Here is a 12,757-nt window from a genome sequence, read left to right on the forward strand (position 1 = left end):
ATTTAAATGTCATTTGTATACTAAAATCCAGAGTTAAATGAACTCTGTAAAATGCCATCATCCTCCTCTGAACAGTGTGACTAGCCTATAGTGGTACATATTTTTACACATTTCATTGTTCATTTTAACACAAAAATGTGTTAATTTAACTCTGAAAATCTGACACTGGCCAAAGAGTTAATTTAACACTAGTTTAGAGCGGGACCAAATGTTATCTGAAGTAGAGTTAAATTCAACTCTATAGGAGTTTTACTGCGTAGTGTGCCACTTCTGTTCCACTCTCGGCCCACCATCATCTTTAGTTTAACAGGGCGTCGACATTAAGAAAATGACATAACATTTCCTGTAATTTTAAATCAAATCTTTGGCATAGTTTATACAAAATATTAATTAAAGACTGATGTTATGGACTGATAATATTAATAAAAAGGTTAGGTGAATACGTTTTGAAAAAATGTTTTTTGTCTGTAACTCACTAGTGGACCGCCTGAAAACTGATGGGCTAAATAAAGGCCAGCGGACCACCATCAAGAGAGAATCAGATTAAATCGTCTGTTTTCGCATCTTTACGAACAGCATTGTGGAGCAGCCTGCATTTAATAGGCTGTAGCCTACTAACTTTTGAGATTACTAATGGAGGCAATGCGAACTAAGAATGAGAATGCGGTTTGGAACTTTGTAGACTTGTGTTGGTGTGGACCTGTTGCTTGGCAACCCTGCAGAATGCCAGGAAGTAAACAGAGTGGGGAGCCGGGAGAACCGTATATATGTCTATGGGGAGAACCCTACCGGAGAGAATACCCTCTCCTCTTCTTCTGCCCTCCACTCTTTATTATCACCCATCCGTGAACGCACCGAGACAATGAAGGCCGCCTGTGTCTTGTCTGCAGTCATAGAGAATCAAGTGCGGAGTCTGTGCCTGAGGGACTTTCCCTGTGGCAAAGGGAGCTGGGTAAGGGCTTTTAGATTGGCATCGGGAGGACTGGTTGTGTGGAATCTGGTGAGGATGTTTTGTATGTCAAACACAGGCCCAATTCCCATGTACAGTTAACGTCGCTTATTTGATGTAAATTAACCGTGTTGGCGTCAACTGGGAATGGTGGCCGATGTCGTTGACATGGCAAAGTTGGACCGTTAATCTATCCCCTAATATCGACCTATCTAGTAACAATACGACCATCTTCTGCCATGGTGAATTGGGAATACGAGCCACAAGATTCCCGTCTTCGAGAAGGGAGGGGGGTACTACATTGATATCAGAGTAAGCCCTTACTCTATTTATGTCTATGTGGAGCCATTTAACACATTCCACAACTGTCTTTAACTGATTTAGAAAAATTAAACTTTGTTTCAGGCTATGGGGCAAATATTGATGCTGCTAAGGTTGCCTAGTTGCTATGCTAGTTAACTAGCTAGCTAGCTAAGGGACATTTTAATTGCCTTAATCGGTTTTAAATGGCATTTTCATTAATGAAAATAAATCACAAACCACAGTGTCTCAAAAATCCAAAAATAAATGCAGGAATGTTAACAAATGGCAAGCAGTTTGTAAATGCACACTCGTTAGTTTGTAAATAAATGTAACAGCCTTTAGGTTTCAGAGTGGGGTGATATTTATTTGTGAATCACATGAAATGTATTTGTGCATCACAATGTACATTTGTGTATCGCATGACGTTTATTTATGCCTTTTGAAACTATTCTTACTCAATAGCTATTTGTTTGTTATGTGATTACTACAAGTAAATAGTACCTAATTTTGTATCCACTTGGGATAAAAAAAAAAATAATTCATCAGAGGAAGCAAATACAGAAACGATGCAAAGTAATAAACACCAAAATCAAATTCAACAGAAAAATGCTGCATATACAGGGTTAACTATTCCTTTAACTCTGATATTATTACCCAACACTGCTATAGCCCCAGGATCTTATTTGCTATAATTAATATTAGCCTAACATTATCAGCTGCTTCTCACACAGAGCCTGGTTGAATGTCTCCCCCCTATAACCTGTAAAGAATTTCTGGCCTTTTTTTGGTTCTGGGCTGGGTTTCCTAAAGCCTTTTTAACACTACGTCATTCGTAAGATATACCTTAAACTGTACCGTAATGTTTTGAGGTGTTTCCCCAAAACATCCATAGCTAAATATACCTTCGGTGAGGTAGGTTGGTCTAGACCACTCTTAGGTCTCTTACGGAGAGGAGTAATCAGACACTGCACACTGCACACAGAGTTGGAAGATGCACACACGTGACACCCAGATGAAAAGATCCAGTTTAAAACTATCTAAGCTTCTTGGCTATTTCAAAAATAAAATCATTGAGCCTGGGTTTGTACACAATGTATCAAATTATGTTGATGACACAAAATGAGGTGACTATATAGCAACCCCAGCCCTTACACCAGTAATTTGTCTCCGGTGAACTGATAGCCAAGTCTGTCGAGTGAAGGTTTCTTTCTCTCTCAGGTCAGTAAAATTTGAAAATACTTTTTTATTGAAATTACCATAAGCAGTATTGCGAAAGTAACTTATACAGGCTATATAGGGATACTAAAAAAAAGAAAACGAAATTGTTTTCTCTTTTGACACACATGTAATCTTGATATTTAGGTAGATATACCTAGACCAATGGCACTCTCTTCGGGGGAAAAAAGGTAAATAAAAACAAGCTCCAGGCAAACATTATATAAAAACGTATAATGACCTGCTTGAAATCCTTACGTATTACTGAGTACGTCAAACCAGTGGCTCTCCCGTAGTAGACAGTTGGGCTACAACGGCAGGAAATGTCGAGATAGAATCTCGCGTGCGCAAACTGTCACTCGAACGCCGTAGCCGTCCCTTCAACCGTTGCTGCTTAAAGTCCCTAATAGCTAGAAGCACCCCTAGTCTGATGTACTGCTTTAAATGTATGTTTTGCACCATATGTGAGGTCCTATGTGTGCTTGGAATATATAATTCCTACTAGTCTACTTAGTTGTATCATGGTTAAACCTGAATATCCATCTAAGGAAATTGCATTTCAAAACATTTAAATATTAGATTAATTATGTAATTTATATGAATTTATTTATATTTATTTCCATTTTGTAAATCATATTAATGTGATACAAATAAGGCTATGATGCATTAAGCGAGACTGCCTTGTCTGATTGGTTGTGAAAGGTCAGGCTGAGTCAGTGTCAAGGCAGAACAACCCAAACAGACATAGCTCCTGCCTGTGGTATTAGTCTGGTCAATCCTGTATGGCGGGCTATACAGGTGTCTTTTTCTTTTGTCCATTAATGTGCTTGTTGGCAATTCAAATACATTGTGTGACATGAGTGACTCCTGTTCGCAATCGACAGGAATGAGATAAATCACATAAGCACAGGGTTCTTGCCCGTCATAATCCGTCCAGTGGCCCTTGATGTCATAATCCGTCCAGTGGCCCGTGATGTCATAATCCGTCCAGTGGCCCTTAATGTCATAATCCGTCCAGTGGCCCTTGATGTCATAATCCGTCCAGGTTCATTCTCTCCCTTTGTGCGGCAGTCATATTGTGCACGGCTATGCAGAACATCTACTTTAGAAATATGACCAATCATTTTATAGCCATAGCAGCTATATCTTTGGCAATTTTTTTTTTTAACAGTGTAAGCTAGAGGATGACACCTGTTCTTTTCATATTTCTGATCATGAAAAAGACATTCAGTATCCAGATTAAGTACAACTTTAATGGATAAAAAAACTTAAATAGACCAAAAATCCTGCTGTAATTATCAACCAAGACCTCCTACTCGACTCACACATAAAACAGATCTCAAAGACATCATTTTTTCATCTACGCAATATTGCCAAAGTCAGAAAAGTCCTATCCCTCCAAGATGCTGAAAAACAAATCCATATTATTATTACGTGACGAGACTACTGCAATGCTCCTCTGTCCGGATGTAGCAACAACTCACTAAAGAACCTCCAGCTTATACAGAACACTGCTGATCGCACACACACACACATACACACACACACACACACACACACACACACACGCGCACACACACACACACACACACACACACACACACACACACACACACACACACACACACACACACACACACACACACACACACACACACACACACACACACACACACACACACACACACACACACACACACACACACACACACACACACAGGTACTCACTAAAGAACCTCAAGCATATACAGAACACTGCCGCTCGCACACTTACTAGATCAAAACTGTCAAAAGTGGACTTGATTTCAAAGTACTCTTCTAACATACAAAGCCCTAAACGGCTTAACGGCTCCAAATTACCTCAAGGAATTAGTTGTCCCCTATTGCCGAAGACAACTTTGTTCCCAGAGTGCAGGTCTCCTTGTGATTCCAAGAATATCAAAAAGCACAATAGGATGCAGAGCCTTCTGCTATCAAGCCCCCCTCAGCAACACACACACACACACACACACACAAGCCCCCCTCCTGTGGAATAATCTTCCTGCTTCCATCCGAGAAGCAGACACCATTTCCATCTGTAAATCTAGACTAAAGACATTCCTCTTTAGTGCATCCCACAGTCAGGAATAATGCAGCAAAAAACCTGACACCTGTCCCTACCCCATACTCTGTATAATCCTTTACCTGCCATGTAAATAATTGCCACCATCGACAACAGTTTAGTGTTTCATTGCTCTACTTAACCTTGTAATAGTAACGTTATGAGCACACTGCATACCCACTAAGCTGTAATAGTAACCTTACGAGCACACTGCATACCCACTAAACTCTTCTACACACACACACACACTCACACACACACACACTGCATACCCGCTAAGCTGTAATAGTAACCTTACGAGCACACTGCATACCCACTAAGCTGTTCGACACACACACACTGTATACCCACTAAGCTGTAATAGTAACCTTACGAGCACACTGCATACCCACTAAGCTGTTCTACACACACACACACACACACTGCATACCCACTAAGCTGTTCTACACACACACACACACACACACACACACACACACTGCATACCCACTAAGCTGTTCTACACACACACACACACACACACACACACACAACACACACACACACACTGCATACCCACTAAGCTGTTCTACAATACTTGAATGCTCTCCCCTCTCAGTTTTATATGTTCTATGTATATACCATGTTATGTTTGTATGTTTTGTGTACATTAACCACGTGTATATGGTAGCATGCTTATCCTGAAAAGTGTATACATTCTTCTGCCATGTTTCTGAGCGTCTCCCCTCCCCTTCTCCATTTTGTGCACTAGATAAAAACCTGCAGGGACTCCGTGCTCGAAATCTTTTTTCATTTCATCCAGCCTTTTTTTTGCTTGGGACACAAGGCTGGCTTTACACAAACCATTTGCAAACACTACATGCGAGCAATTTTTTTGACTGGTAACAAATGACGGCTCAAATGCCCTATCTGTCCGGGATTATAATCATAATCAAACTGTTGGGAATTTTCTGGGTTTTTATTTAAATTTTTCTTGTAAACGTTAGTGATGTAATCATTTTGATGGAGATTCCCCACGAGCCTCATGCAACGTTTAAAAGATAAGCAGACTAATCATAAACTGACACATGCAAAGATCACTGCCATTGATTGTCGTCTGGTGACAAAGTTCAACCACGCTTTGAACTTCATGATCTTCAGCGCCAATGCAGTAGGCCTAGGCTAGAAAATAGAAAAAATACAGTATGCTCACAGAACCTTTGTAATCAAAATCTTCAGTCCTTTTTTAACAGCTTTTTGTTTTCCATTAATTGCTTAGTTCCTATATAGCTGGTGAGATGCTTGGCCAATGTTATCATGTGATTTGACTTAGTTTGGATTGGGTAGCGGTAGTGTTTAACCAGGGGGGTAAGTCAGGAGGTGTTGAATGCAGCCGAATTAATTTGATAGCTTCTATGTGTGACAGCGCACCAATGACGCACTCGAGGCATCGGACAGAGGGAGCGACACAGAGGAACGGGCCAGTCTAATCGACCTTCTGACCTGCTCGCGGTCGCCCTGGAAGTACGAGGGGTCGTGGAGCCTGCAGGCAGCCGCGCTGAGGGAGCTGTCCGTGCGGAAGCCTGACTGTCTGAGTGACAGCTTTGTGTACACCTTCCTCAGGTCCTTAAGGGTGGTCGGCCAAAAGGTGAGTGAGGACTTGGCTTGTAGTAATCTCAAAACATGGTTGATAAATAACCAAAAATGTGATCACTAGTGGGTAAGCAGTAGAACTTGGATATTGGGATTGCATTTTATTTTATTGTATCTTATTTTTTTTATTTATTGTCACTGTTATGTTTGATATACATTTTTTTTTAGGTTGTATAGCCTTTTTCACTCTGGCAGGGGGACTGCCAATGGAAATTAGTCTTTTGGCTATAATTGGGTGCATTTACATTTTAATGTTCATGAATGTACACTGTCCCTCTTGATCAAATAAACAAATTGGTTGGTTGGTTGGCTTGACCTTCGGTATGACCTCTGACCTCTGGTTGGTTGGCTTGACCTTCGGTATGACCTCTGACCTCTGGTTGGTTGGCTTGATCTTCGGTATGACCTCTGACCTCTGGTTGGTTGGCTGGCTTTATCTTCAGTATGACCTCTTGACCTCTGACATCTGACCCCTCCTGGTTTTCTCTGTTAATCCCTCCCACATCCCCTCCTACCCCTTCTTCACACTCGGCCCGTGGGCCTGAACTCTCAGTATTTAGGTTGGAGGGTCGGTGTGGTTACAAGTTTAGTGTGGACTTAACTGTGTCATATGAACACTGAATCCTCTCCAACAATGATTGGCTAATTTGTTTTGTAAATATTAGGTCACTCTCATGTCCAGGAAGTACTTTCCATTTAAACTTCAATTTTGCTTGCATGACATGGTGATAGGTAGGGGGAAAATGCCAGGGGTAAAATCAATCAATCAATCAATCAATCAATCAATCAATCAATCAATCAATCAATTCAATCTTATATAGCGCTTCTCTAAATACCCAAAGTCGCTTTACAGAGTCCAGAGTCCGGTAATCATTCATACACAGTCATTACCGGTGGTGGTAAGCTACATCAGTAGCCACAGCTGCCCTGGGGCAGACTGACAGAAGCGTGGCTGCCAATCAGCGCCTACGGCCCCTCCGACCACCACCAACATTCATTCATATTCATACGATGCAAAAGATCAAAAGATGGAGAACCAAGAGGAAAGATACACATGTATCCTTGTAACCCACCCCCCCCCCCCCCTTTTGATGCCCCCCCCACCTTTGTGTACACACACATGCCCATACATGGGCGGCCACGTAAACACTTCAATCTTTATTCCCTTTAGTCTTTCCTCTTGGCCTCTCACACATCGCCACTGACTGCACTGAACACCCATTGCCCACGCAGATAAGGCTGTGCTCTGTGGTCCACACTTCCGAGCCACGCACAGCAGAAGGTGAAACATTGAGAATATAACGTGACGCTGATGAATGCTGTGGTTTTCCACTCAAGTGGTTCCCCACACCAAAATGGAACATTTGAAGGCAATCAGTGATCAATGGAATCAGTGATTGGAATGCTCCAAAGGCACCCTGATTGGCATTTTGACGATGACCGTGCTGAGTAGTCCTTTACGGTGCCAGTGCGGTTAGTACGTTTATTTTATTTATTTATCTCTAGAAAATCTGTGTGTTTTTCTTTCCTACTGTGAGGCGCATTGTGTTACCTCCTTGTATGAAATGCGCCGTACAAATAAAGTTTGATTTGATTTGATTTGATTTGATTTGATTTGATTTGATTTGATTAAAACCCAGTGCAGAGGCTTCTCATCGATCAGCATGTTTAATAGGAGCAGAAACCTCACTCACAGACTGAAATGTGCAAGAGATGTGCAGCTCTATTCTCCTTACAAAGTGCTTATTTATATTTTATTTTCGAATTGTATATATTTTTAAAAGTAAAGGGTCCAAGGTTGCTGTGGGTGTTCTTTTTATCTAGGTCTCTAGGACAAAAACTCGTGGAGCTTTAACAACAAGAATTTTTTTTCTCCCACCAGTGGGAAAGGACCTCCTAAGCGTTAATACAGTCAGAATATCATGCTCTGTGAATACTACCGATAGGTAACTCTTATTTTTGAAGCACTGAGTTCGCCATGAGTTCTGCCATTCTGTGAGGGAAATGGAACGTAATAAATAATATATTATTGGCCAAATAAACCCTTTTTGTGTGCTAGTAGTAGTAGTTCTAGTAATTGTGTACAGGAAGCTTCCCTTTAAGCATGAAAGGGTCGGTGGGTTGGAGCCTGACGTTGTTATGGAAACTACCCACTCTTTCTCATCGTCGTGGTTTTCTGCTCTCCCCCTCTTATCTGATGGTCAGGCGTAGTCATGGTTGATCCGGTCTGAACATTCACATCACTGCTGTAGTCCCTCGAAAAAAAAATATACACCACATTATGTTCATTTTCTTCGACCTTTTGAAATCTTGCTTGGTAGACGGGATGGCGTGAAGATGAAACGTCTGTCGTGCCCTTGCCACACACACACACACACACACACACACACACACATCGTCACATGGAAACCACTGACTGTGTCACACACACACACACACACACACACATCAGTCACTTCCTGCATGAATATACTTTCCTGTAGCGGAATATGGTCAAGGTTATTTCTTACGTGTGTGTGTGTGTGTGTGTGTGTGTGTTTGTGTTTGTGTTTGGGAGGTGTCACTCATAGATGAAGGGCTGCTGCGTTTCTGCAAACTGGAAGAACTAGTTCTCAGTGTCAACTGTATTTCTGAGATCCCCCTGAAACATTTCCCCATGACACTTCAGGTGAAACATGCACACACACTCTGTGGCAACCAGACCTACACACACACACATGCACACACACACACTCTGGCAATCAGACCTACACACACACACATGACATGCACACACACACACTCTGTGGCAATCAGACCTACACACACACACACATGAAACATGCACACACACACACTCTGTGGCAACCAGACCTACACACACACACATGAAACATGCACACACACTCTGTGGCAACCAGACCTACACACACACACATGACATGCACACACACAGACTCTGTGGCAATCAGACCTACACTTACACACACGACATGCACGTTTTTTTATGTACACCATTGCTTTGAAATATACATTATGCAGGCATGAGATGAAATAAAGATTTAAAGACGTTTGCCCGTTCATCATCGCTCACTCTTATTTGTGCTTTCTGTTCAAGGTGCTAGAGTTGTATGCCAACGAGATCTCCAGCCTTAGGGGAGTGAGTGACCACCATCTGCCCAACCTCAAGCACCTGGGTCTGGGTCGCAATCCACTGGGCTCCCCTGAAGACCTCCAGTACATTTCCAGCTCTTTCTGGTCAGTAGTGTAGCCACTAGAGGGCGCTAGACTTCACTAGATCTGACTTTAAAGGCCTTTTTGTCAGTTACTATTTTGACTCCTGCTGCCATAGTAAGTGAATCCATCTCACAACACCGCCTCATCAGGTTGAAGAGGTGAAAAGGTCAAACATAACAATGGTAGATGACAAAAAGACTACAATGGCAGTGAGAAAAAGACTACAATGGCAGTGAAAGAATGTTATTTGAAAATGGCAGTTTGAAGACAGACAGACAGACAGTTTGAAGACAGACAGACAGTAGAAGCTAAAAAAGTCCATCAAAACGGCATTCTAAGAACTCTGATTGTTTCAGTTCCTGCTGTGCGGATACAAAAAAGATGGCACTTCCTACAACTGTCCTAAGAATTGTGAAAAAGTTCTTCCAGCCTGAAAGTGCTATATGATCAGAGCCTTGAGGATAAAGCAGAATAAAACGGAATACTAAAAAGCATTGTTTGAAACTGAATGTATGGCTCTGTCACAATCTGTGATGTTGACAGCAACTCTGGCCCTGCGCCCCCTTCAGGCCACACTTGGTATCTCTGGACCTGAGCTGGGCTGGGTTCGAGAGTCTTAGTGCCATGCTGGAGGCCGTGGCCACCCTGCCGTGCCTGCGCTCGCTTGTCCTGGAGGGAAACCCACTCACGCTGAGCCCCGCCTACCCGGGCCTCTTGCATGACGGGCTGCCCCGCCTCTTTTACCTGGACGGCACTCGCGTCACTCCTGAAGACCACCAGCGCTCCAATGGGATGGCAGCACTCAAAGGTGGTCTGTCTGTCTGTCTGTCTGTCTGTCTGTCTGTCTGTCTGTCTGTCTGTCTGTCTGCACGTAGTTGTTGTCCTGTTTGTCTGTTCATCTGTGAGTTCACCTGCCTACATACTTTCAGGCTGTGCCACATGTCCACACGCTCAGTCACAGTGTGTGTGTGTGTGTGTGTGTGTGTGTGTGTGTGTGTGTGTGTGTGTGTGTGTGTGTGTGTGTCCCTGACATCCCCTCTCTTCCTGTCCTCAGGACTGCTGTTAGACGAGGCTGTGGTGAAGGTGTCTTTTGAGACCATTAGAGGTGTTCCTCAGCCTCCCGTCCTTCCGACAAGTGGCTCTGTTGACTTCCCCTTGGTCAGCTACAGCTACCTTGTGACCTATCAGTTCCTTACAGACCAGGTCTCTCAACTCACCACACATTACACACACGCACACGCACGCACGCACGCACGCACGCACGAGCACACATTACACACACGCACGCACGAGCACGAGCACGAGCACGCACGCACGCACGCACGCACGCACGCACGCACGCACGCACGCACGCACGCACTACACAATCAAATTACATATCTCACTGTGTACTCTCCTCTCAAATTTATATTCTCTAAATAAATATATTTATATATTCAAATCACATATCTTATTATGTGTTTGTGTGTGTGTTTGTGACCTACAAAGCCACTTCCTGTCATGATGTCTGCTAGCTGCCACATCCTGTTTTCAGATCTTGCCTCTGCACGATGCTATTGCTTTGATTGTTTTTTTGCTCATAAATCTTCAGCCACCTGCTGTCAGTGAGAGTCATCCCTGATAATTGCCCAAAAAATTTATTGCAGGATATTTTAATTAGCATGTTGTCATAAGTAGATGGCCATTTCAACAATATGTCAATTTTGAGAAGATTTTTCTATGTAATAACATAGAATTTTTTGGTGACAGACTTCTTCTTTGTATTCAGAACCAAGGCTCTGTTTTGGCCCAACTGGGCTCGGTGTCGAAGGACCAAGGCTCTGTTTTGGCCCAACTGGGCTCGGTGTCGAAGGACCAAGGCTCTGTTTTGGCCCAACTGGGCTCGGTGTCGAAGGACCAAGGCTCTGTTTTGGCCCAACTGGACTCGGTGTCGAAGGACCAAGAACCTGCCCTCAACAGCCCTCAGGGAACAGCCCTCCATCATGGCATGGCTGCCACAGAGACACCCATCAGCCAAGATGCCTTTTTGATGACAGGGAGTAGAGATGGATCAGAGGACTGTGAGAAAACAGCACACACACACACACACACACACATACACACACACACAGGCATGCACAAACACACACACACACACACAAACCACAGGCAATGCACAACACACACACACCACACACACACAACACAACAGGCATGCACACACACACACCACACACACACACACACACAACACACACACACACACACACACAGGCATGCACACAAACACAGGCATGCACACAAACAGGAACCATGGCTACACAGAGTAATTATGTTATACTAATTGTGTAATCCTCAGTATAACTATGCCCTTACAATTAAACACATCCCACACTGAGAGTTGGAGTTTGGAAACCCAAAACACTCCCACGAGAACGCATTGTAAGAATTCTCGAGTTAAGCTAGTGTAGGAAGAGCTTGGAGCCACACGGGGGTGCCAAATACTTGATTAAAGCCATTAATGTCATTCTGCTACACCACCGTTGGACACTTTGGTTCTTGACCAGAGTTTGATTCTTTTGGTCTACACCTCAGCATTGTTTTTTCTTCTTTCTCCGTTTCTTCTCTTCCTCTGTTTTTCTCTCTTCCTCTCCCTTCTTCTCTCTCTCCTCTCCTTCTCCTTCTTCTCTCCTTCTCTCTGTTCTCCTCTTCCTCTCCTCTCCCTTCTCGCTTCTCTCTCCTTCCTCTCTTCTGTCTCTCCTTCTTCTCTCCTCTCCTCCTCCTCTCTCTCTTCTCCCTTCTCTCTTCTCTCTCTCTCTCCTTCCTCTCTCTCCTCTCATCTCCTCTCCTCTCCTCTCCTTCTCTCCTCTCCTTTCCCTCCTCTCTTCTCTCTCCTTCTCTCTCTCTCTCTCCTCTCCCTCTTCTCCTCTCTCCTCTCCTCTCTCTCCTCTCCCTCTTCTCTCCTCTCTCTCTCCCTCTCCTTCTCTCTCTTCCTTCTCTCTCCTTCCTTCCTCTCCTGTCCTCTCCTTCTTCCTTCCTCTCCTCTCCCTTCTCTCCTCTCCTGTCTCTCCCTTCTCTCCTCCTCTCTCCTCTCTCTCCTCTCCCTTCTCTCTTCTCTCTCCTTCTCTCTCCCTCTCTCCTCCTCTCCTCTCCTCTCCCTTCTCCTCTCTCCTCTCCTCTCCTCTCCTTCTCTCTCTCTCTCCTCTCCTCTTCCTCTCCTCTCCTCTCCTCTCCCCTTCTCCCTTCTCTAAGGTTGGCCAGTCATGAAGTACAGCAGCACTGTGAGCCCGTGGGCCGAGGCCATGGAGCTGAATCACTCTGGCACGCACCGGATCAGAGACCTGTCCATCCTGAAGAGCTTC

General features: G+C 43.8%; 1 protein-coding gene across 1 annotated transcript in view; it reads left to right on the plus strand.

Annotated features, from left to right (window-relative positions):
• The first annotated feature begins 655 nt into the window (after positions 1-655).
• The window catches only part of LOC105894492 (leucine-rich repeat-containing protein 43), a 24,992-nt gene continuing 12,890 nt past the window's right edge, over positions 656-12,757 (plus strand). Inside the window, exons 1-8 of the mRNA XM_031571108.2 lie at positions 656-952; positions 5,974-6,195; positions 8,758-8,868; positions 9,298-9,437; positions 9,986-10,224; positions 10,471-10,619; positions 11,185-11,476; positions 12,648-12,757. The exon at positions 12,648-12,757 is cut by the window's right edge and continues 39 nt beyond it. Coding sequence (XP_031426968.1) covers positions 863-952; positions 5,974-6,195; positions 8,758-8,868; positions 9,298-9,437; positions 9,986-10,224; positions 10,471-10,619; positions 11,185-11,476; positions 12,648-12,757 — 1,353 coding nt within the window. The 5' untranslated portion in view covers positions 656-862. The remainder of the gene's footprint in view (positions 953-5,973; positions 6,196-8,757; positions 8,869-9,297; positions 9,438-9,985; positions 10,225-10,470; positions 10,620-11,184; positions 11,477-12,647) is intronic.

The sequence above is a fragment of the Clupea harengus genome, chromosome 7 (assembly GCF_900700415.2).
Source record: "Clupea harengus chromosome 7, Ch_v2.0.2, whole genome shotgun sequence".
Taxonomy (NCBI): domain Eukaryota; kingdom Metazoa; phylum Chordata; class Actinopteri; order Clupeiformes; family Clupeidae; genus Clupea; species Clupea harengus.